This window comes from Oncorhynchus masou, chromosome 1 (genome assembly GCF_036934945.1).
Source record: "Oncorhynchus masou masou isolate Uvic2021 chromosome 1, UVic_Omas_1.1, whole genome shotgun sequence".
Lineage (NCBI taxonomy): Eukaryota > Metazoa > Chordata > Actinopteri > Salmoniformes > Salmonidae > Oncorhynchus > Oncorhynchus masou.
This window is the reverse complement of record NC_088212.1, coordinates 76,556,313-76,580,868: the sequence shown is the minus strand read 5'-3', so window position 1 is coordinate 76,580,868 and position 24,556 is coordinate 76,556,313. Positions and strand designations below refer to the sequence as shown.

At 43.9% G+C, this 24,556-nt stretch overlaps 1 protein-coding gene across 2 annotated transcripts; it reads right to left on the bottom strand.

Moving 5' to 3' along the window:
- Positions 1–261: 261 nt before the first annotated feature.
- Positions 262–23,949, bottom strand: LOC135550928 (terminal nucleotidyltransferase 4B-like). Of its 2 annotated transcripts, XM_064982179.1 has the most exons (12): positions 23,132–23,949; positions 13,597–13,720; positions 11,386–11,432; positions 8,506–8,626; positions 7,280–7,387; positions 6,077–6,205; positions 5,665–5,875; positions 5,279–5,405; positions 5,018–5,121; positions 4,632–4,783; positions 4,348–4,491; positions 262–4,140 (listed from the first exon to the last, which is right to left on the bottom strand). In XM_064982179.1, exons 1-12 carry the CDS (start codon positions 23,626–23,628, stop codon positions 3,979–3,981), a joined length of 1,926 nt encoding a protein of 641 aa, XP_064838251.1. In that variant the 5' UTR covers positions 23,629–23,949; the 3' UTR covers positions 262–3,978. The 2 variants fall into 2 exon arrangements, with proteins under 2 accessions (XP_064838251.1, XP_064838258.1); XM_064982186.1 differs by lacking the exon at positions 6,077–6,205.
- Positions 23,950–24,556: the final 607 nt, after the last annotated feature.

Sequence of the window (24,556 nt, the reverse complement as noted above, 5' to 3'; positions counted from 1 at the left end):
TTTCAATGACGATTAGATTAGTGCACTATCAGAATTATGCTGCCTGTATAAACGCAGCCCACGTGACTCCCCAGATTGGTGTTGTTTGCGTGATTGTCTTTACATCTATTGGTTTAAGTACATTTGTCTGTTCCCCCAGTGGTTTTTCCTACTAATGGAGGTATTACTTACCTTCTGTTACCGCTTCCTTCCTGTTAGGGGTGCAGGAATAAAGCACCAGGGAGCAGCAATATACCTTAGGACGTTCACCAGGAGTTTCAATTATTGTACTGTGGGTTTTATTGCATGGGTTTGAATAGCTGTAGAAACTACAATTTGGATGAGTCGATACAGTTTTGTTGAAGTACTTGCAGTGAGAAGATATGATTACAGATTGTGACGGCATAGATAAGTCATTCGGTCTTCCCTGACTTGTGTTTCCTAAGTGTCAAATCAAATTCACAAATACATACTGCATTTAGGTCCAAACTGTACTTTTCCAAGACAATATTTTTTAACCATCTAAAAACGCCCAAATATGTCTAACATATTTGCTAAAATAGTAACTGTAGCTAAAATGAGACATTCCTACTATGTGTATAAATGTAATTACAGCCAGTGGATCATCTGTGTTTCACAACCCTGATTCTGGAGTAGCCCAAACAGTAACCCTGGACACCTTCAACTGATTCAACTGATCATCAGGCAGGTAGCCTAGTGGTTAGAGCTTGGGCCAGTAACCGAAAGGTTGGTGGATTGAATCCCCGAGCTGACAATGTAAACATCTACCATTCTGCCCCTGAGCAAGGCAGTTAACTCACTGTTCCCCGGGTGCCGAAGACGTGAATGTCGATTATGGCAGGCCCCGCACCTCTCTGATTCAGAAGGGTTGGGTTAAATGCATTGTTGTACAACTGACTCGGTATCCCCCATTCTCATCAAGCCCTCAATGAGTTGTCAAGGGCAACAACAAACCTGTGTACTGTTGGGGATCCTCGAGGACCGAGGTTAGGAAACAGTGATTATCTAGTGCACAGACAGTGCATTCGGAAATGACTTTATCCACATTTTCTAAAGTTAGACTTATTCTATAATAGATGTTTAAAAAGAAAATCGACACAAAATACCACATAATATCAAGGCAAAAAAGGTTTAGCATTTTTGCAAATTTATAAAAAAAATCAAACAAATACCATATTTACATAATTATTCAGACCCTTCGCTATGAGACTCAAAATTGAGCTCAGGTGCATCCTGTTTCCATTGATCACCCTTCATGTTTCTACAACTTGGGAGTCCACCTGAGATAAATTCAAATGATTGGAAAGGCACACCTGTCTATATAACGTTTGACAGTGGAAGTCAGAGCGAAAACCAAGCCATGAGGTCGAAGGAATTGTCCGTCGAGCTCCAAGACAGGATTGTGTCCAGGCACAGATCTGGGGAAGGTTACAAAATCATTTTTGCAGCACTGAATGTCCCCAAGAACACAGTGGTCTCCATTATATGGAAGAAGTCTCTTCCAAGAGCTGGCCGTCCAACCAAACAGAGCAATCGGGGGAGAAGGGCCTTGGTCAGGAAGGTGACCAAGAACCCAAGTCTCTCTGACAGAGCTCCAGAGTTCCTGTGTGGAGATGGGAAAACCTTCCACAAGGACAACCATCTCCGCAGCACTCCACCAAATCAGGCCTTCATGGTAGTGGCCAGACGGAAGCCACTCAGTAAAAGGCACATGGCAATCTCCAAGCGGGCTGTCAAAAGGCACCTAAAGTACTCTGACCATGAGAAACAAGATTCTCTGGTCTGATGAAACCAAGATTGAACTCTTTGGCCTGAATACCAAGCGTCACTCCTGGAGGAAACCACGCACCCTCCCTACGGGGAAGCATGGGGGTGGCAGCATCATGTTGTGGGGATGTTTTTCAGCGGCAGGGACTGGGATACTACTCAGGATTGAGGGAAAGATGAACAGAGCAAAGAACAAAGATCCTTGATGAAAACCTGCTCCAGAACGCTCAGAACCTAAGACTGGGGCGAAGGTTCCTTCCAACAGGACAAAGTCCCTAAGCACAGAGCCAAAACAACGTAGAAATGGCTTCGGGACAAGTCTCAATGTCCTTAAGTGGCCCAGCCAGAGCCCAGACTTGAACCCGATCAAAAAAAAAAAAAAAAACTGACCTGAAAATAGCTGTGCAAGACTCTCCCCATCCAACTTGACAGAGCTTGAGAGGATCTGCAGAGAATATGGGAGAAATTACCCAAATACAGGTGTGCTAAGCTTGTAGCGTCATACCCAAGCAGACTCGAGGCTGTAAATCGTAGCCAAAGGTGCATCAACAAAGTACTGAGTAAAGGGTCTGATTACGTATGTAAATGTCATCTCAGTTTTTGCTTTGTCATTATGGGGTAGTGTGTGTAGATTGAGGGGGGGGACAATTTAATTAATTTTAGAATCAGGCTGTAATGTAACAATGTGGATAAAGTCAAGGGGTCTGAATACATTGACTATGACGCTGAAGAAAAGGTCTAAATGCAGTATGAAGGTGCCAGCTGTGAAGAGTCGTAATGCCACCATCTACAGGTTAGTTGTGGAACTGCAATCAGATGTTGACATACCGGACATTTCAGCGAGGGGTTGTTGACACATTAACAAAAGAGTTGTTTGTTTGCATTATATTCTGACCAAAAATTCAGCTTCCTTTTAAAGTAGACCAGCCACATATTAAAACAAAATGCCACAAAACAGCAACATTGGTACTGTACCTGACCAATTATACTTCCCCAATATCACACTATCCAAATATAAGATACAAGAATATGGTCTCTCGTTAATACGTATAACATGTATAGTACTATATATTCATATCATTAATAGAAAAATACATGAACAAATACACATTTTCATAATGGGTAAATTACCAAAGGTAAAATATTACCTCTCACACCTATGGATCTTAGACATATTTCAAGTGGAGAATCTTTCTAAAATCATGATGTCCTCTAACTGTATTTCTATGAGTCTGGGAGAACCTCTAAAAACCGTCACTGTTGTTGTATAGAGCTGTGTGTATGAATGAGTGATTTGTCCCCAGCCAGCCAGTAATCTATAGGGCTGTGTGTGTACGTTACCTGACTAAGGCATACTGCTAACACTGTTAGTGCATCCCAAATGGCACCCTATTCCCTATTTAGTGAAAGTGGTGTACTAATTCAGGAAGGGGGTATAATTTGGAAAGAAGCCTGTCAACACATTGAGAGAGCAGCCAAGTAGAAATAGAATGCTGATGATTTATGTTGGCAATGAAACCCAAACCTGTCACTACTCAGATTAGCAGGCAAATGTGCACATATACATTTGCCTTGAATCCGTAGTATCCTGTAAAAAGTCAAACCATTCTTGTGATAATTTTTTCTCAAAAGATTTCTGCATGTTTGTCTTTTTTTGTACAAATCTTTGTATAATCTGATTACCGCCCATCAGAAAAAAACAAAATTATTGGCTCCACTTACAGATTGCATTTTGGGGTTTAGTCTTTCAATCTGTGTACCCCCCCCCCCCCCCATCTTTCTTCAATATAACATTTTGTAAATTTTTGTTATGTCTATTTTATTCTTCTTTTTTTTACTTCTCTTGCTGAAGTTGGTTCGCCAGCAAAGTTCCAGGTATTGCTTGTCAAAGTCTACATTACTTTCCAGACACTTATTCCTCCAAAACACCAGATGGCGCTATGGTAAAAGGCAAGATTTGTAGGTACTGGATGTGGTGTGTAGCTCCACTGTAGAACAGGTTAATGTCAAGGAAAAAAATGAGCATTTCTTTCAAGAACTAAGCCCCAGCATTTCCTATTTCTTTTTTTGGGATATTTTTCAGCTATAAAAAGATGCATGTCGCTTGAGAGAAGGAAGATCCTTAATACTACTCCTCAGTCAGTGTGGAGTCTGGCAGCAGAAGTGGGACAGTCAGGCTGTCAGTCTGTTGCAGAGCAGACCAAGACAGCTCTATCTGCAGAGGTCCTGGGCCTCTGAGTGCTGCTGAGGTTTCCTCTTCTTGCTGTTGCCCTGGTAGTGTGGCTTGCTGCTCGGGTGGCTCTTGATGTTGGATGAGGACGAGTTCTGCTGGACGTGGTGGGTGTTTTTACTGGACGAGCGGAACAACCTGGCCTGGGAAACAAGACAGACACACACCTAGTTAGATCAGTAGATAGATCACTGGTAGGCCTGTGTGTGCCATTGAAATGTAAAATTTAAATGGTTATCTTTGTACCGACAGTGTGTTGTAACGTTCAGGTCATAAAAGTTCAATGCATTTGTAGGTACAGTAACAGAGCTTTTCAGTGGTTGACTTAGGCTTCGTCAAGCTGACCCTACCTTGCCCCCCTTGTTGTCAGTAGGAGTGCTGGTGGTGTGCCTCTGTGTTCTGTGATTGGTCACGCCACCTGAGGATTCTCTGTGGGCGCTGGAGCCCCGCCCAGGCAGTTGCTTCACTGTCTTACAGGGCGTCCCGTCAGAATCCTGGGGACAACCAATCACGACTTAGTAAATCAACAAGCAAGCAATGGGTGCATCACATTAAATGTTGTGTTAAGAGTTGATTTCCTCAGGTATTGTGGTTTTAGTGTGCACATGGTTTATTTGAGTGTAACAAAACTCACAACGTCGCTGGAACTGGATATCGTGGAGGATGAGGATGAAGCTAATGAGGAGTTGGAGGAGGTCTTGCTGTGAGATGCAGTCACCTCCTCCGTCAGGTTGTTGTTACACTCGTCCAGCTGCTGAGGCTTCACCAACAGTGTGACATCATTTCCTACGGCAACAGCACATGAACGAACAGTGGTAAGACAGTGTATGTTTTAGATCGACTAAATAGCAGTCGGACTTCACTGATCTACAAATCACCTTGGATCCCAAACAACTTAAAACGTAATTAAGATGACCAATTTTGCACCTTGTCTTACTGAAACTGATCCCCTCAAACACACTATCAACTTGATAGATCTGAGACAGTGTCAAGACTCATAGTAGTACTGTGAAAACATACCATTCATGGCAGGTTCATTCTGAGAATGTGGTCCCCAGAGCTTGGTGATCCAGTCCCTGTATTCAACTACTTCCTGGGTCACCCGGATTATTCTGCCAAGTATACTGGAGGAAGAAAAATAGGACATATCAGATTAGAAGAACTTGTTTGCAGTAGTTCAAAGAGAGTATTTAAAAATAACAAGATTTTTTTAAAGATAGCAGCCAAGGAATGTGAGAGCTGTCGTTAGTTAAAGCGAGCCCTAGCTCTCCATCTCCTCACCTCTCAGACTCGTTGTTTGGGTAGTACTTGGCGATGGGCGATACGGCGTGGTTGAGCACAATGTAGGCATAGTCAAAGGCCTGCTTCACCTGCAACACACCGTATGAGCTGCGGCCAACGTCGTTATCTGCAGGAGGCAAGAGGCATGCTTAGATCATCTATTTGGGAAGAGTGACAGATTTCAGACATTGTCTGATATTGAGCTGACTTTTTAGCCTTTGTATGGGCACCTGGGACCTCTAGCCATCTTATTCATGCCCGTTAAAGTGTGATTCTTAGGTTTAGTGTTATCAGTAGTTGACGGATGTTACAGATCTTGAGCGTCAGTGCTAAAATGAGGTATCACCTGTGCAAGTGCACCCATGCTGAATGGAAGGCCATGTTACCTGGTGCTAGGGGGTCCTCAATGAAGAGCATGGAGGGCCTGTAGAGGTCAGTGCTCTTCTGAACCTCGTCTTTGGCCACATAGCTGCCGCCATCTTTGATCCGGATGCCCGTCTTCAGGTAGTTGAAGTGGCGCCCATAGAGCTCAAAGAACTCTATAAGGAGAACACCCACGTTGGCATTAGGGCTGCAGGCATCTTCTCTGTAGTGAAGCTGAAATACAAGGGCAGAGGATAAGAGGTCAATTGCATAGAAGAACAAGCCAAAATCATCTTAGTTCACTGAATGAGAAAGACTTAAAATGTGTCAAAAGTCTGTTATAGACAGTAAATTAGTAATGCTAGATGTGATCTATCCTGCACTGTGTGTGTGTGGGATACTTGAGAGAATAGCAGAAGAGCAGAAGTCTCTCACCTGCAGGAAGCTGACAGCCATAAGGAAAAGGCTGTAGGAGCCGATCCCTCCAGTGAAAACCTCATTCAGATCCCTCTGGAGCAGGAACTGCTTCAGCACCAGAACCAACTTCGGAAGCACTGGGTATTTCTTATGGATAAAAGAAACCCGTGGTTATGGTTAAACCTGTGGTTATGGTTATAGTGCCCTCTAGAGGGGAATGTCTCAGACTAGGACACTGGGTATTTCTTATGGATAAAAGAAACCCGTGGTTATGGTTAAACCTGTGGTTATGGTTATAGTGCCCTCTAGAGGGGAATGTCTCAGACTAGGACACTGGGTATTTCTTATGGATAAAAGAAACCCGTGGTTATGGTTAAACCTGTGGTTATGGTTATAGTGCCCTCTAGAGGGGAATGTCTCAGACTAGGACACTGGGTATTTCTTATGGATAAAAGAAACCCGTGGTTATGGTTAAACCTGTGGTTATGGTTATAGTGCCCTCTAGAGGGGAATGTCTCAGACTAGGACACTGGGTATTTCTTATGGATAAAAGAAACCCGTGGTTATGGTTAAACCTGTGGTTATGGTTATAGTGCCCTCTAGAGGGGAATGTCTCAGACTAGGACACTGGGTATTTCTTATGGATAAAAGAAACCCGTGGTTATGGTTAAACCTGTGGTTATGGTCATAGTGCCCTCTAGAGGGGAATGTCTCAGACTAGGACACTGGGTATTTCTTATGGATAAAAGAAACCCGTGGTTATGGTTAAACCTGTGGTTATGGTCATAGTGCCCTCTAGAGGGGAATGTCTCAGACTAGGACACTGGGTATTTCTTATGGATAAAAGAAACCCGTGGTTATGGTTAAACCTGTGGTTATGGTTATAGTGCCCTCTAGAGGGGAATGTCTCAGACTAGGACACTGGGTATTTCTTATGGATAAAAGAAACCCGTGGTTATGGTTAAACCTGTGGTTATGGTTATAGTGCCCTCTAGAGGGGAATGTCTCAGACTAGGACATTGGGTATGGCTGGATTGAGGGACTGAGGAGACGTTGTTAAGTGTATTAGCTACCAACACCTCCGTCAGAACCCAAAGAACCTGACAAATATACAACAATCTATGCATGCTAACTGCCAAGCCTGTTTCATCAGCTAGGTCTTACCAGACTGCATTAGGTAAAAACAATGTACCCTGAATAAGAGATGGCTGCTTCACTTACCTTTTTGTAGTCTTTGATGAGAAGGGCAGCTTTAACTCCATTCTTCACATTGAAGCTGATGTCCACCTTCACCTCTGTGCGGAAGTCTGTCAGCTTGATGATGGGTACCTGGAATAATGGAAATAATAGTGATGAGGATGGATTTACACATACACTGTCACCCGGGGCAATGACACACTGCACAGTTAGTATGCATGCACAACATGCAGATGACTCAACACTATACACGTCAGCTACCACAGCAACTGAAATGACTGCAACACTTAACAAAGAGCTGCAGTTAGTTTCATAATGGGTGGTAATGAATAAGTTAGTCCTAAATATTTCCAAAACTAAAAGCATTGTATTTGGGACAAATCATTCATTAAACCATATACCTGTAATGAATAATATGGTAATAAGTAACTTGCTTGGAGTAACCCTGGATTGTAAACTGTCATGGTCAAAACATATTGACACAGCAGTAGCTCGGATGGGGAGAAGTCTGTCCATAAAGCGATGCTCTGCCTTCTATCAACAAGGCAGGTCATACAGGTCCTAGTTTGGTCACACTTGGACTACTGTTCAGTCGTGTGGTCAGGTACTACAAAGAGGGACTTAGGAAAATTGCAATTGGCTCAGAACAGGGCAGGACGGCGGTCCCTTGGATGTACACAGAGAGCTTATATTAATAATATGCATGTCAATCTCTCCTGACTCAAAGTGGAGGAGAGATTGACTTCATCACTACTTGTATTTGGTGATAAGTATTGACATATTGAGTGGATCGAGCAGTCTGTCTAAACTACTGGCACACAGCTCGGACACCCATGCATGCCCCACAAGACATGCCACAAGAGGTCTCCTTACAGTCCCCAAGTCCAGAACAGACTATGGGAGGCACACAGTACTACATAGAGTCATAACTACACAGTACTCTATTCTACATCAAGTAACTTATGCAAGCAGTAAAATTACACTTTAAAAAACATAAAAATACACCTTATGGAACAGTGGGGACTGAAGCAACACAAACAAAAGGCACAGACAAATGCATACAAACACACGATAACATAACACTATACACACACTTACACAAGGATTTTGTGTTGTAGATATGTGGTAGAGTAGGGGCCTGAGGGCACACACTTAATGTTGTGAAATCTGTTGTAAATGTATTGTAATGTTCAAAAAAAAAGTATAACTGCCAGAAAGAGTAGCTGCTGCCATAATAAATACAAACATACCGTGGCCTTGTCCAGCACTTTGATGGAGTTCTCGTCAGTCACGTTTTTCTTCCGCAGGGCCTCTTCCAGGGTCCAAAGGGGCAGGTTTTCCCAGTTCCCAAACACCACCAGATCGATGTCACTAGGAAGTGGAGTAAGTAGTAGAGGTCAGAGCAACATCACATTCGGATCTGAAGAGAGGACTCTCCAGTTCACTTTCACACACAGCTTATTGTCACTAATCCAGAGTCCCCAGTTACAGTGTTGTGTGTGACGTCGGAGTGCCAAGCAGTCTGGCTCATCAAGAAACCAGGTCAAAAAGGCTTTGGATCAGCAGCGCTAAAATGACCACAGCCTTAATCCCAAAAAACAAAGGCAAATATTTACACAATGGCCAGCCACATCTTTCTCCATATAACCACACAAAGGGGTGAATTCTGAACACAGTTAAATGTGTGTAAATGTAAAAGTATTCCCTTTTTATGCACTTCTCAATACGTATGTATTCGGACCTTTAACTTAAAAGAAAACTCCACCCAAAAACAATATTTTGGTATTTGTTTCATTAGTCCATTGCGGTTATAGTCCCAAAATGTTTAGCATGTCAGCAATCAAGTTTAAGATGTATAACTTTAAAAATACAAAAATACAGCCGGTATGATGCATTTTGCCTTATATGATGCAAAACACAGCATCATATGATGCAAAATGTGTCATATTGACGTTACGCAACTGAATAAGGCAAGTCTGAATACCAAATACTGATTAGTGTGTAGGAAAGGCCTAAGAGCTTACCCACTTGGAACAGATGTCAGTTAACCATCTGGTTTGGATTTACATGTGAGTTGTCACCGAGCATAACTTAAATAAGTGAAATGAACAAAAACAATCACCTGTCATTGGATTTAAGTTAAAAAATAAATTCCTTTATGTTGATTGCTTTTTCAAAATCGAATTAAATGTTTTTGTTGAAGTTACGTGGAAACAATGTTGATTAAACCCGTTTTTGCCCAGTGGGTAGTTTTTGTAGTTTAACCCCATCAGTCCCGAGAACCCAGCAAATATCTGCTTTTCATTTATCCGCATGTCCAGCCCTTATACAATGCCCTTCGAAAGGCTATGAGACTTGGAATTGAATTCAGGTGCATCCTGTTTCCATTGATCATATTTGAGATGTTTCTACAACTCGGAGCCCACCTGTGGTAAATTCAATTGATTGGACATGATTTGGAAAAGAACAACTGTCTATATAAGGTCCAGTTGACAGTGCATGTCAGAGCAAAAACCAAACAACGAGGTTGAATGAATAGTACGTAGAGCTCCGAGACAGGATTGTGTCTCGGCACAGATCTGGGGAAGGGTACCAAAACATTTCTGCAGCATTGAAGGTCCCCAAGAACACAGCGACCTCCATCATTCTTAAACGGAAGAAGTTTGGAACCACCAAGACTCTTTCTAGAGCTGGCCGCCCGGCCAAACTGAGCAATCGGGGGAAAAGGGCCTTAGTCGGGGAGGTGACCAAGAACCTGCTGGTCACTAACAGAGATCCAGAGTTCCTCTGTAGAGATGGGAAAACCTTCCAGAAGGACAACCATCTTTGCAGCACTCCACCAGTCAGGCCTTTATGAAAGGCGCTTGGAGTTTGCCAAAAGTTCTGAGAGTCTTTTGGTGCCAAGAGAGACAAGATTCTCTGGTCTGATGAAACTAAGATTAAACTCTTTGGCCTGAATGCCAAGCGTCACGTCTGAAGGAAACATGGTACCCTCCCTACAGTGAAGCATGGTGGTGGCAGCATCATGTTGTGGGGATGTTTTTCAGTGGCAGGGAATGGGAGACTAGTCAGGAGAGGCAAAGATGAACAGAGCTAATTACAGAGAAATCCTTGATGAAAACCTGCTCCAGAGTGCTCACCTCAGACAGGTGCAAAGGTTCCTAAGCACACAGCCAAGACAATGCAGGAGAGAGTGGCATCGGGACAAGTCTCTGAATGTCCTTGAGTGGCCCAGCCAGAGCCCGGGCTTGAACATCTCTGGAGAGACCTGAAAATAGCTGTGCGGCAACAGCTATAGTGGTCTCAATACTTTCCCGAAGGCACTGTATTTAGCCTCACAACTAAGTGTTTTATTGTGAAGATAAAACAATGACGAAACAGTTGCATCTGAGTTGTTTTACATTTTTTAAAGTCTGCCAAAGTAAAAACCTGATATTAAAAAATTATATGAATGCAGTAAGTATAGAAATAGTTTTTTCACTGGGAAATGAATATCTAACTAGTCAGTGACAACTGTGTGGAGTTTGACCGCAACTGAGTTGATTACAGTATTATAGAAACTATGTCCTGGGATTTCCCATGATCTTCTATGCAGAAGAACCCCTTACCTTCTAACGACACATATGAGCATCAGAGAAAAACATAGATGGCTTTTAATAGTTTGTAACTCAAGACATTTTGGTAGAACAGACAAAATCAAAATGGTTCAACCCAGAAGTCCGTAGCTCAAACAAACACTGTTTAAAAGTGGTTAGAAGTCCAAAACACACCAGCAATAAGGTGGGACTCATTGGGTTAAGGGTCAGTTTACACTTACTAATGGTGCCCGGGTCAGCTGCTTGTTCACCCGCCTGCTAATAACCCATCCACAACCGCCCAAGTATATTTGAAAAAGTGAATCTGAGGCCCGCAACTGGCCCTAACCCGGATTTTTTAAGGTTTTGTTTTCTCTTTATTCAACCCGCCATCCACCCACCCTTCATCCACACAATATTTAAACCCGACCGCCCCGCGGTTATATCCGCAGGGTCTGCAGGTTATGAGTCAACACACATATCACCAACACACTATAAGAGAGATTATGATAGGAAGGCCATTATGTACTCCATTACCTGAATCAAACAGCTTACCTGGTTGGCAGATAAAGGCCCGTGCTGAAACTCCCAAACACTTGAACCTGTAACAAAGTCAAATGTGTTATTCATTGATTTCACTTATCAATCATATAAGCAACACATTAGCTTTGAACTGATGCAATGGCAGGTAATTTGTTAGAAAATAAAGACAAATTATTTGTTTAGACTTCTGTCATGTCACATGACAAGAGTCTGATACTTGGAGACAGGGGTCAACTAAAGCAATACAAATATAATATTTATGCTAAGTGGGGAGAGAGTCTAACATGCATCAACTTATTTCACCTTTTATGCAAGTCAGTGCACTGACAACCAGTCATTATCTGACAACCATGCACTGTTCTTGGGGGCAAAAAATGGGATCTGAACAAACCATTACTACTATAGTTATGAGAACAAGGATAAAATGCTTTAAACCCCAACGGTTTGGACAAAAAATAAATTAAATAAGCATTTTATTTAATGCGTCCAGACTCCAGACAAATATCCCGCTTTATCTGAGCTTTGTGGGCATTAACCAATGTCACATCACATAACATTATTTCACATTGGTTCTGAGGGCTCAAAAATAGCCTTTGCTTAAGCCTTAAACCAGCCATTATTCCCTCCTGGGCTGAGCTCCTGCCTGAACCGACCAAGGGGGTTAAAGCCTGGGCTCCAATCTGCTTACTGGAGGCAGGGCATGTGATTGTGATGTGGGTGGAAATGAGAGGGGTGATGGATTGCCACTGTGTCCAAAAGGTAAACTTAACTCATGCCTCGGCTCTCTACTGTATAAAGAGCTAGTGGTCATCACTTAAATTATCGAGAGACGGAGTGCAGTTAGAGAGGGAGAGGAAGACATGGTGGCCGCCTCCTAGACTAATTATTCAGCTATCTGGTGGGTTCACAGTAGTTCAGTTCACCCAGTCACAGACAGGTCTCGTATTGAGTGTGTGTAAGAGGTCAGGGGATTGCTGGGAGTCTTAGTCTTGTTGTGGACAGGATATAAACTGCTCTCCTGCCTCAGTGGATAGAGTAAGAGGTAGGAGCAGTACCAGGAACAGCAGTGGACTTTTCTGTTTAGCTCAGGGATGTTTTACATGTTTTGAGATCAATTCCTGTGATACTACACCATTTGCCGTGGGACAGAGAAAAATGTGCAGTTTCACAGCGACTTCCATGTAAATTCATAGGGTGAAGAAATGCCATAGGGTGAAGAAATGAAATGTCTTTATATGATGTCTGAGTAAGAGGGACTAACAAAATCCATAGGGGCCCCCCGGTTGGTAATTCGACCATGATTACTACAAGATAGCTGGCCACTAGACATTTTAGCTGACATGGGCTAATCGAGTTACTGTCAGTGACTGACATAAGAGAACTGCTGATGTACAAGCTCATTTAGAAATTGCACCTTGTGTATCCTACTATTCCAACTCAACAGTAAATTGAGACACAGACGGAGTTCATAAACAAAAAAAAAGTGATCCGCGGGCCTACAAAACGGCAGCTGTCTGTCCCTGGAACAGCTTGTAAAGCTGAGAGCAGACACACAGCTCTAACAGCAGGCTCCAAGTCAGCAGGAATAAGGACACCTGGAGCCCTGTAGATTACAGGCCAAAATATAACACAGCAGGGAGATAAGAGCGGACCGGCCAGGCACTTTCACAAATGGTTGCTGGTCACACGCCCCACCATATACGGCCTGTCTTTCCTCTTCATTACAGCTCAGCCTATAGGGAGAGAAAATAACTCTCCTACAGAGTCACGACTCCTTTCAGACAGCTATAGAGCCAGCCAGAGAAAGACTAGAAAGATGTAAAGACAGCATTTCTACATAGAGCAGCAAGTTCTCATGCCGTCTCTAGCAATGAAGGGAATTTGTAAAATGAGGGAACAGGAGATTGTGAGCATCTCAAGCAGCTTGCTGTGTGGCTGAGACCTGTCTGTGTAGCTAGAAACCACTTCCATTCCAAACCTTTGCTCTGCCTGTCACGTCTAGTAGTTGGTGTTGGCTTTTATGAAAGCATGAACTCTACATGGTTGCAATATTTATTTGAACGACGACCCGTATTAGCCTGGGCCCAGATCTTTTCAACTATGTTAAAGTTTCAACAACCAGAGGAGTTTGCTGTACACCAATAATGGTCAAACAGATCTGAGACCTGGCTAGACCTGTATGGGCTTAGGACTGGAATTGTAGCGATGCGAGTGATTTCTTACGTCAGCAGTGGGCCACAGGTCTTTGATGACCTTCTCGATCCTGTCCACCACTTCCATCCTCATCCTCTCCTCCTCTTCCCGAGGAGACATGTGCTTGTAGAAGTCATTGATCTCCTCATGGAGCCTGCAGGACACAGAATGAAAACAGCATAATCAGGGTTAGGGAGGGAGACAAAGACTGAGCGAGAAAAAGAATAGCATGGTCATGGGGATAGTAGGATAGAGTCTGAAACAGATAAAAATACACTGACAAAGATTGAAGGCAGAATATATTGTAAGAGAAAAATCTAAATAACAAGTCTACAATACAATTGATGGGGTCTACAATACATATTTTATTATGCCAGTCAATGCAATTTGTTAACAACTTTCACAGGTAGCTCACTGAACAGCCACCAGAGACAATTGCCCTGCCCTACCATGTAATGAAATGGTGAAAATCAAAATGACACTTCCTCAAACACACTAGGTGCTCGTGAGGAGTTAATTGCAAAGCATCATTATTACATTAACTGGCTTCTTTACTGGAGGCGTGTTATGTTAAAGGCTAACTGCCAACACCTGTGTGCCAACAAACTGTAATCAAGTAGCATCTACTGAAGACTGGAAGAAATGCATTAACTACAGGATTATGACAGACTGACTGACGTGTGTGAGAAAAGATCAAAGCCACAATAATGCAATACATCTACACCTTTGGTACAAATCATAGGGCATATTCCCACTGTTAGGGGTATGGAACCCAAAGCAATTGGCATAAATGTAATGTCCCTTGCATGATTAAATAGTTTGGGAGGACAATGCTGATAAGTACAAGTGTTGCTGTCCTTGAGTTAAAAATGGGTGCTTAAAACAACAAATCGACTTTACTAAATGATCAACAGGGCTGCTTCCCTTAACCTGATAAGTCAGTCAGGTAAACTTGGTGGGTATAAATCGCATGGCTCGTTTAGGGAGACCAGGGACTATGCCAACTGTCAGATACATTACACAATGGCACAGAGACAAGACCCTGACTGGGTCAGTAATTGACTGACTGGAGTTATTTCTGCCTGCAATTCACCCTGCTGTCTGTCTATTATTAAAGCTGCAGATTGACCAACACACCTACCCACAGGGCCGAGACCAGAGCCTATATCAATAACACTAAAGACTGGGTCACACAAACATTCACACGTGGTACTGATTGCCGCCCACACACACACACGGTGCGGACTAAGGCAGCTGCCACCTCAAACTTTGACCCAACCAACATACGTCCTTGTTGTTCCAAACTCTACTGATAAGCTCTTGTATGTTCTGGCCAGTGCTTAGTGTGGGGACAGGAAGCGGAGCAGGAACAGAATGGAGAGGAATCAAGCCAGTCAAAGGGGATCGGAGCAGACAACACGTGGACACGAGGTCTAACACTCAGTGACCAACCAACACAGTAAGGCCGTAGGGAAACTCGGTCATCGGAGGATAAAATACTTATTCTCTTTCCTAATCTTACAAAGGAAACTAACAGCTTGAGTTGAATAGCAAGCTGCACATACAGCATTATGATTGTGAGTAGAGCAGTGGCAGCAGTCCTGTTGTGTGAGCAGCTGTAATGTGAGTGAACACCACATACTGGAGGGGGTGTACTAGAGGCCAGGACACATGAGGGCTGGGCTGGGGCTGTCGTGGACTGGCAGTGGAGCAGGTCACTCTGCCCTGGCTGCCCCTTTACTGGGTCTGTTCACACACAATCCCAGTCACCCAAAGGGACATGTAAACACAACACAGCACCCAGCCAATGACAGGCCTGCAGCACCGCTTAGTTTGACAGGAAAATCAAAGAGAGTGGGAAAGAAATGGTAGCTACTTCTGAGCTTGTGTACCCGAGAGGGCTCAGCTGTGAGAAACATTAGTAGCTACTGTAGAGGATTCAGCCTGCTTGTCATTTGGGTAGCGCTCTGTGGAGAGCTGCTTTTTAGATGACAGTCTTCCCTGGCGCTTACAATCGTCTGTGTTTCACCTAATCCTCATCGACACCCAGACAAACATTCCTGGTGTAGCAGCCAGGAGTCCTATTGAAGGGCCCTGACCCAGTTAAACCCCAGCAGACAGCCGCCCCAATCACCAGCCTGTCTGTTGCCCCAATCTACACAGCAGTCCAGCCAGCCAGACAGTCATGCCAGTTCAATGCCATCAGTCCCTGGGTAGAAGTACTCCTCCCTGATGTGATGATACCAGGCCTTTCCAGCTACATCACTGCAGGTGTTCATCCTCAAACAATGATCCCTTTATATTCACACAGAGGGGTGTATCACACAGCTTGTAATATAAACAATAGGCTGCGGAAACTAATCTAACTTCTACACCTTTCCTCACCCAAGCACCAGCCTCTCCCATTTTAAGTAGGCCAAGCTAACTCCTCAGGGCAGGCCCGGTAATCGTGTGTGAAGACACCCACCATGAGGTTCCCTGTCCTGCGGTACCATGAGCTGTTTTTCTGGACGGGCCAGGGCCTCACATTACAGTGTATTCTGAGGTGACTGAAGCGGAGCACTATGCAGGGGATTCCTTCCTTCTCTTTCTATTTGTCTCTTCATTTCTGGTGTTGGTCAGACTGACATGGGAACAGGAATTAAGTACCTTCAACACTTATCACACACAGGCAGCAACAGGCCCACAGATACGCTCTGCAGAGGCAACCTGGCTGACAGCATTCATCACGCCCAGTCAGTCACTGCAACAAAGACTGCACCGTGAACACACCTAGAGTCAACATAGCAAGGTATGATTACAATGGGAACTAGTGATGGGGGGGAAATCGATACAAAAGCGTCTAAATTAATGACAGATGTAATTCTGACTATTTTGGGGAAGTGTATACTGGCTAGTGTCTCAACGTGGCCAAACAGCACTATTGCCGTTTGCCTTTTTTTTTAAAGAGCAGATGTAAGCACATTCGTTCGGTTTGCCGCCAGCTGAACTGAAGCATGCTGATGCCTTAAGTCACTCCATCGACAGCCACCAGTAACAATAGAGGACAGGGGAGGGGGCCGTCCTCAGATATACAGCACAGGAGGGAAGCAGTCTGGCACTGGGCCTGGAGATATAGCCATCAAAAATCCATTCATATTGAATTCACATATAGCCATTATCTTGGACACATTCAATTCAACTGACTGACACACACGTCACATATTGATATGATGCGAACGCACACACACTCTTCCATACATACACTCCCACAGAAAGTCCATAGTCAAACTTGTCACACATACCACACAATGACTGATACACTTATCAGGGGAGATCAAACAAATCTCCCAACAATTTGGAGTCAATGGCAATAGAAATGTAGTGTGTGTGCCTGCCAGTCTCCTAGCAAATGTAGTTGTCTCACACTGCCAGCCTCCTACACTGTGCTTATGACAAGCAAAGAAACTGTGCAAGAGTCAGTTTCATTTCAGAGAGTCAGCCCAAGTATAGGCTCTCTATTCCAGCTCAGACCAGTGGTGCTGCTAAGTTTCATTTCACAGCAGCAGTGTCTGTCTGACTGGCTGTCCATGTGAGAGGAGAATGGGTTTCGTTTCAGGGTTAAGCCACATCGCCTCGTCACCCAGGGAACCGGCTTAGACCAGGAGGAGCAGCCCAGTGCCTCTGGAACATGTGACAAGCAAAGAGCAGGACTAGGCAAACGCATTTGGGAGCCCTGGGTTTGGAGGAATGGCTTTGCAACTGAAACAGGCAACATATTTTCCAAGATATAGATACTGTAGTGTACAACTGAGCAGCAAGTGCCAGTATGTTTCTGAGGCAGCAGAGTAGGTGTGGTGGAGGAAATATGTCTTCATATGAAAGAGGGGGAGAAGCATAACATCAGGATCTCATCTGAAAGTTTACGGCTGCAGTGGCAGACTGGTACTGCTTATTGACCAGCTGCTCAGATGGACTAACAGTATAAAGGTGTGTGAGAGTCAGAGGGCAGGGCATGTGTCTCAGTCCAGACACAGGCAGTAAAAGACAGAGGGAAATCAAACTGGCTGCCAAAGTACCTTTGAGAAAGGAGAGGGTTCGCTGGCAGATGGCTTTTCGAATGTGCAAGGCCAGCCCCCTGGTTTAGAACGGCCTCCACCGAACAGCATTAGAGCAACCAGCTATAAATACTGCAGAAGGACCAGGGACAGAAATAACAGGGTACTGTACCATGCCCATGTTTCATAGCGCTGCCAGAAACAGTGAGAGACATGTCATCCAGCAGGCATTCTCTTCACGTGAACCTGCAAAACCTTTCCTCACTCACTGCTTATTAGGCAGTCCCTCTGTTGGCAGTGCCAAATGTGTAAATATGCCTCTCACACAAAAACATGAGTGACAGGGCCAGCAATACGATAGTCACACACACACACAGGAAAGGATGTCAACCCAAACCACACAATGAACATAAGGTGGCCAATTCATTAGGCTTTCATCAATACCTGACTTTTCCTCCAGCACCACTACGGTGGCTCACTGGCTACCATAACCAGAGGATTTGGGTTAAAGACAAGCTAGGGCTACGAGGACCCCAGTTGTCCCTGATCATTAGTGACCTTGGCCTCAGTGGAGTTGTCCGGCACACACTAGCTGCGGTTGAAACCATGTGTTTAGTGCTGCAAAAAAAGCTCCCGGCTCCACAGGTTCCAAAACATCTGGCGTGCTGGAAGTCCAGCCATGAACACTAGACTACACTTATATTACACCATCCTCTTCAATTAAAGCCCTAAGGCTCGATCCACCATAACATCTAGGCCTATATGCAGAAGTACAGAGACCCATGGACAGACACAGACATCAAAAGAACAATCTGATCTTTATTAATTGGGCTGCTAGATCTTGGGCTTCCCCAAATACAATCTGCAGACACAATGCTAACAGATTTGAGCCATTAGCACTAATCTAAACATCAGCAACAAGAGTCTTGTCTACTCAAACTTGTGTGTTTGGTATAAACGTAGTGTATGTCGTGTCCTCTGATCTCCATGACAATTTCCACCCCATCTCTGAGCTCACAGGCTTGACTCCAATCACTGCATGACCCTAGTTTGCCTATCAACCAAGTCATCATGGCTCCTCCCACTGTTTGAGGCCTTTTAAAAATTAGCCAGGATGCAACATGTGAGTGGCAACCTATCAGACAAGCATAGAGATCTGTGGTATACAGGTTGCATATTGAGTTCATCAAGACTGGAGTAGAGAAGAGAGCACAAGGTGCGCTTTTCATCATTAGTCACATGGCATGAAGTGATGCCTGTACCTTGGTAGGTTTCTCTTAATCTGCCTGGTTGAAAGGCATTTATACAGGCTTATGAAAATGCAATTGTACTGACCGTGAAAAGAGATTTCAAACATCCAATACTTTAACAATTACCATAATTTGAACAACAGAAACGGCCACAAAAAAACACAGCAGTCTCCAGTAAATTTAAACTTATTGTCAAACAGTACAACATTCACAAAATAAATATGATTGTCTTTCAGTATTGAATTTGTCTGGGCTGTCCCAAAACAAGAAACAACTTGCTACCCCTATGCTGTTCAGACTACATTAACTCAACGGCTTTCAAATCGGCCAGATGGGGAGAACATATCAATCAAAAAACATTCCTCTTTAAGCACATGGGATCGCTGAGATAGAGGGATCCCCACACGAGCTGGTAGAGGGAAGGGTATATTACCCACAGTCCAAAGGACCAGCAGTATGTACAGCTCTCTGCAAGTCCTCGCCTCACCACCTGGCTGTATGCCAGAAGGGGGGAGGGGGGGGGGAATGCCTTTTCTCAATTAGATTTGCAAGACATGTCAAAGACAAAATTATAAGTAACATGTCATTTTAAAATGTTTGCATGCTTTTCTCCTTCAAGAAAACAATAGCCTATTCAAAGGGGGTGTGGCAGATTTCAAAACTCTTCCATGAAGGACTCAGGTAGGATACACTTGTGTTTGTTTCCTCACCTAAAGGAGGCTATCGAGGAGGACCATCTTCCATTTGCCTACTAACGAAATGACAAACTCAACGACCGCTTACCGGTTTCGGGTCACGGAGAAGAAAATATGGAGGACGGACATTTGCCCAAACGAGAAAACTCCATTGATATCTCTAACAGCCAACACAGTATAGACCGAACCATAGCTCTATGAGTGGTGCTGTGTTGGGGTAACAAGAGGTGATATCTGGAAGCTGGAGCTGTGGGACTTAGATCATAAATCTCAGAGATGGTTATAAAAACAATAATGTGCCGATACTGATAGTCACCGAGCAATTAGCAGCACATTTAAATGGCCGATGGGGGTCAACATTGTACAAAACTAATCTGGCACTGTGTGACCCCTGACCTCAACACGGCCAGGGTTGTGTTCAATAGCACACAAGTAGGGCACACTGTAGCAAAAGGTAATGAAACAAACATTTCTTATTGGACAAGTTCAGACAGTCTCTCACTGTTTCACTCCATTTTGGGAAGTTTTCTTCTGTTTTGTACCTAGTGAACACAACCCAGGTTTTTCCACAGCTCGTTGGGTGTGACAGCACAGTGCAGCCATACAAATACTATTTTAGGCAGTCCACTCCACTCACACACCAATAACATTTCACAACAGCTTTTGTTTCAGTGAATCAGGTGGCAGAACGCCATTGCTGCTCCACAGCTCATTGGATGGAGGGCTCTGTGACATCAGAGAAAGAGCTCAGGTTTCTCTCCTGGAGGGGCGGGTTTGTTTTGGGAGAGCGAAGCCAGGACATGCTCAGCGTGTGCTTCATGTAAACACAGCACCCCTTATACAGAGCGGCTGGACCTTCTGGGCTCAATCATGCAGTCCAACAACTCTGCACGCATTCACACACCTCCACCCCTATCCACCCTATCCCCGCCCTCGCAACCAACAACAGTGCCTTACTCGTCCATCTTCTCCCACCCTATTCTTTCCCCTCCCCATCAAATTGTGTATGCCACAGTGGTCACAGTCACACTAATGCAAAATCAACTCCTTGACAAATGCGAGCCTGAATAGGCGATCCCTCAGGTATCACAAGCACAGGAAAATGCACCTTGATGTGAATCACTTTCAGGGACTTTGGGAAGAAAGCTAATGAAACGTTTCCACAACCAGAGATTACAAGCCTGAAAAACACTTTCTGAAAGCGACACTATCAATTGGCAGATATTTAGGCATTACATGTATATATTGTGAAATATATGTTCATTATGCAACTCAGTAACTAAGCATTGTGAGCAGAATAAGAACCAGGAGTGTGGGAGACACAGTCACAACCAGGCTCTGATCCAGGCTGCATAGTAAAGGTTGGGGTATTAGACTAATCACTAAGGAATGTCCTTATGCAAACAGTGTACTTTATATTACTATAAATGAGGATCAGCTTAGCTAAGACTTTGCTCTGGGCTCTTGCATGTTACTAGCCTACGCTTGTCGGGCACGTAGAAGAGAGGGAAAAAAACGCCTCCACACCTCAGCCTTTAAAACAATACCCCACCCACCTCAGGACATTTCTCTAGTTTAAACTAGTAAGAACTGCCTTTCTGAAATAGCTGTCTCATTACATTTCTGCCACACTAAGATTATATAAACTAATTGGTCAATATGTTTTTTCAAGACAGACCTGGTCCTTTATACCTGGACGAATAAACAGAGGGGGGAATCAGGCAAAACAACAGTGATAAGATAAGGAAGGCATTTGGATGGTTGTAAAGCACATTTCATTTCAGCATCACATGTCTGGGGAAATACCCTCTGTCATTACAGAGAAAATGGTTACAGTAACCTAACCTCTGACGGCTTTGTAGCAACCTGACATATTGATCATAATCAGTAAGCTAGTATCGCCAACCTATATTAAAGACAGTGTGCTCGGGGCTCCCGAGTGGCGCAGAGGTCTAAGGCACTGCATCTCAGTGCTAGAGGCGTCACTACAGACCCTGGTTCGATTCTAGGCTTTATCACAACCGGCCATGATTCGGAGTCCCATAGGGCGGTGCACAATTGGCCCAGTGTCCTCCAGGTTAGGGATTGACTGGGGTAGGCCATCATTGTAAATAAGAATTTCTTCTTAACCGACTCACCTAGTGAAATATGGGTTACATAAAAATACTATACTAAGAGACTCTACTAAGAGATCTGGACATTTACGGCTGGGAGGGTATACTTGCCCTGTAGCTACAAGGCCACAAGCCCCACTGACTGTCCCTGATAACTACATTTGTGTCAAAAGTGGGACAACCTCTCAGCCTGTCAACTCTTTACTTACGGAACACTTCAAGAGAAGGGAAATAGTTCAGCCTCCCTATACATGTTGTATACTACGGTATTTGGCCAAGATTGCTGAACCTTTAGGATACATGTTGTGCATTTGCATCTGCCCAGTCGCTCCTCCCCTTTAAAGGGGGGCAGAACTCACTGATGTCACCTCGCTTTTCCACAGTCACTAAGAAATAGATACCATTTCCGAATTGCAACTTGGGGTTGTGGCTTGATGTGGGCCTGTTATGTTTGCTATATGTACTCTGACAGTTATCATTGTTGGTTCCTATTCACTCACAGTAGCTAAGATATCCCCAAACAGCCACCCTATTATGACTTTGGATAAAGGAATAAATTGTGTTTGATGCCAATGTTAGCTCTGAGGATGTGTGATTTGGAAGAAAAAAACACGCTGTTTAATAAAGAACAAGTATTGTTCCTTCAACATAACATTAGCTACGATGTAGTAGTGTTGTCTCACATAAAGAAGTCAGAGGCGATGCATGTTAATGGGTAGATCCGCTGTCTAAAGAATGATGGGTTTCTACAATCTCGCAAATCTCAATATTGGAAAATACTGACTATGACCAAAAGTATCCTATTTACATATTTTAGTACATTTTGAAATTAGAATAGATGCTTCTGACTATTATATCCCCCAGAGAAGTAAGGTTTTCGGTTTTAATTGCTGCAAATAGGCAACAGTGAAGACGAAAAATACCGGCATTAGTTTCGGTAGGCTTAGCCTGCGTCAGTCAGTCATATGTCAACTATCAAGAAAGGGGTTCTGCATTGACTTGACAATGGTTACTGCTCATTACTCGTGCTTTTAGCTAAATGTCATTCGGATTAGATTTTTTTTTGTTTAGCTCGTCAGCGTAGTGACCACATGCAGATGTTGGCAACCACGTGGTAGCTAGCTACCAAGGTCATAAAACAAATTGCTGGATGTAGCTAACTAGCTAGTTAACGTTGACTGTCCCATTACTTTCGACTGACCGTAGCTGGTTAGGAACGTCCCCCAACATAACAGATAATGACGTGTGACCGTCAAATCGGCACGCCTAAATATGGCTATGATGTCTAACCATATGACTATGTGCGCTCACTTCACCAGCCAAGTTAGCTGGCTGGATAGTTGTCTAACCAACTAACGATAGTGTGACAGAGATATATAACGTTAGCTAGATAACGCGTGATTTATGATTAACTTGTAACGTTATATGAGCAACGAGCTAGTTTTGATGAGTGTCATTTTGTTTCTTACCCCAAGATTCCTTCAGAGTAGTTCTTGACTTTCCATGGTGTTCCCGTGTAACCACAGCCTCCGGTCTCGAGGCTACTGTTGAATCCATAAGTGCTAGCCTTGTTGTCTCTTTTCCTTTTGTTGGGGTGTCCTGAGACCCCAGAGCCCACTTGCTCCCCTCCGCTGCCCCTCCCCAACGATGAACGGTTGTTGTGGTTGTTATTAGCTTCCAACGGAATAAAGTCTCGTTGTTCGACTACATCTCGGTCATTCGTTGAGTGGGACATTCCCTTGTTCCTGGGTTCGCTGTTAGTGACAGCTCCGTTCTTGCTCGAGATTACGTTACCCAATGTCCCGTTGATGTTCGATTTCTGACTGAGGCTTGACAAACTACCCGTGTTACAGTTGTTATTGAAGTACAGATTCCCCAGACCTTGTGTTGTTTCCCAAATCTGAATCCACAGGCTGTTGGCTGGTCCACGTTGTTCTGGCTGAAACCAAGCGATTCTTGGATCCATCAAACGACAGTGCAGGCACACTGCCCCAGAGCAAGGCTCAATTCGTGTAGCTAAAGCTAGCCAGGTAGCAAGCTTGCTAACCTCACTCGTAAGCTTTACAGCGGACTAACGTTAGATATGAAGGTTACTTCAAATTGCTATAAAATATCTTAAATCTGCTATCCATGAATTAAAACGACTTTTATTATTAGACAGTAGTACGTCGTGTTTAATGAAAGAATGTTGTCAAAGTTTGGATTCAAGAATTAAGGAAACGTGCAACCATTGCCTATCGAAGCGATTTCTGACCCTTTCCTTCTGATTGTGGGTCCTCAATGGCGGACACTGCGCAACCGCAGATTCGCGCAGAGTGAAATGGTGATTCGAAAAGGGCGGAGAAAGTGTCGTTCTTACGCAAGAGCAGAACATGTTACCTGTTGCGTAACAATGGGCGACAGATTAATTATTTTCACATGAGAACATGAGGTACACACACTGAAATAAATCGGTGGGAAGTTTGTAATACAATTTAAAAAATGCCAAGATAGCCCGAACTTAAATGGTTACTTCATGTCATGACAGGATATTCTATCCATCAGGCTGATGAATTACATTTCCATTATTTCAAAGTATGAAAGCAGCTATCAAAGTGGAGGATATATACCAACAGCTGTGCATTTTCCCTTCAATGAAACCACCATTGCTGAACTATTTTCTAAATCCAAAACCACAATTTGCTCCCTTGACCCTATGACCACTGCCTTAGTTAAGGCATGTCTCCCTGTTCTGCCTCCTGGTGGTCAAGATTGTAAATGCATGCATTTGAGAAACAGACGCATCACAAGTCCTCAACTGGCAGCTTCATTAAATAGTACTCGCAAAACACCAGTCTCAACGTCAACAGTGAAGAGGCGACTCCGGGATGCTGGCCTTCTAGGCAGAGTTCCTC

What these genes read in the sequence shown, in the direction of transcription:
- LOC135550928 (XM_064982179.1), bottom strand. Translation starts at nt 23,628, where the DNA reads ATGGATCCAAGAATCGCTTGGTTTCAGCCAGAACAACGTGGACCAGCC. An exon ending in CCAAACAACGAGTCTGAGAG is followed by an intron (nt 5,122 to 5,278) that starts GTGAGGAGATGG and finishes TTCTTCCTCCAG; the next exon opens with TATACTTGGCAGAATAATCC. An exon ending in GAATGAACCTGCCATGAATG is followed by an intron (nt 4,784 to 5,017) that starts GTATGTTTTCAC and finishes CTGTTGCCGTAG; the next exon opens with GAAATGATGTCACACTGTTG.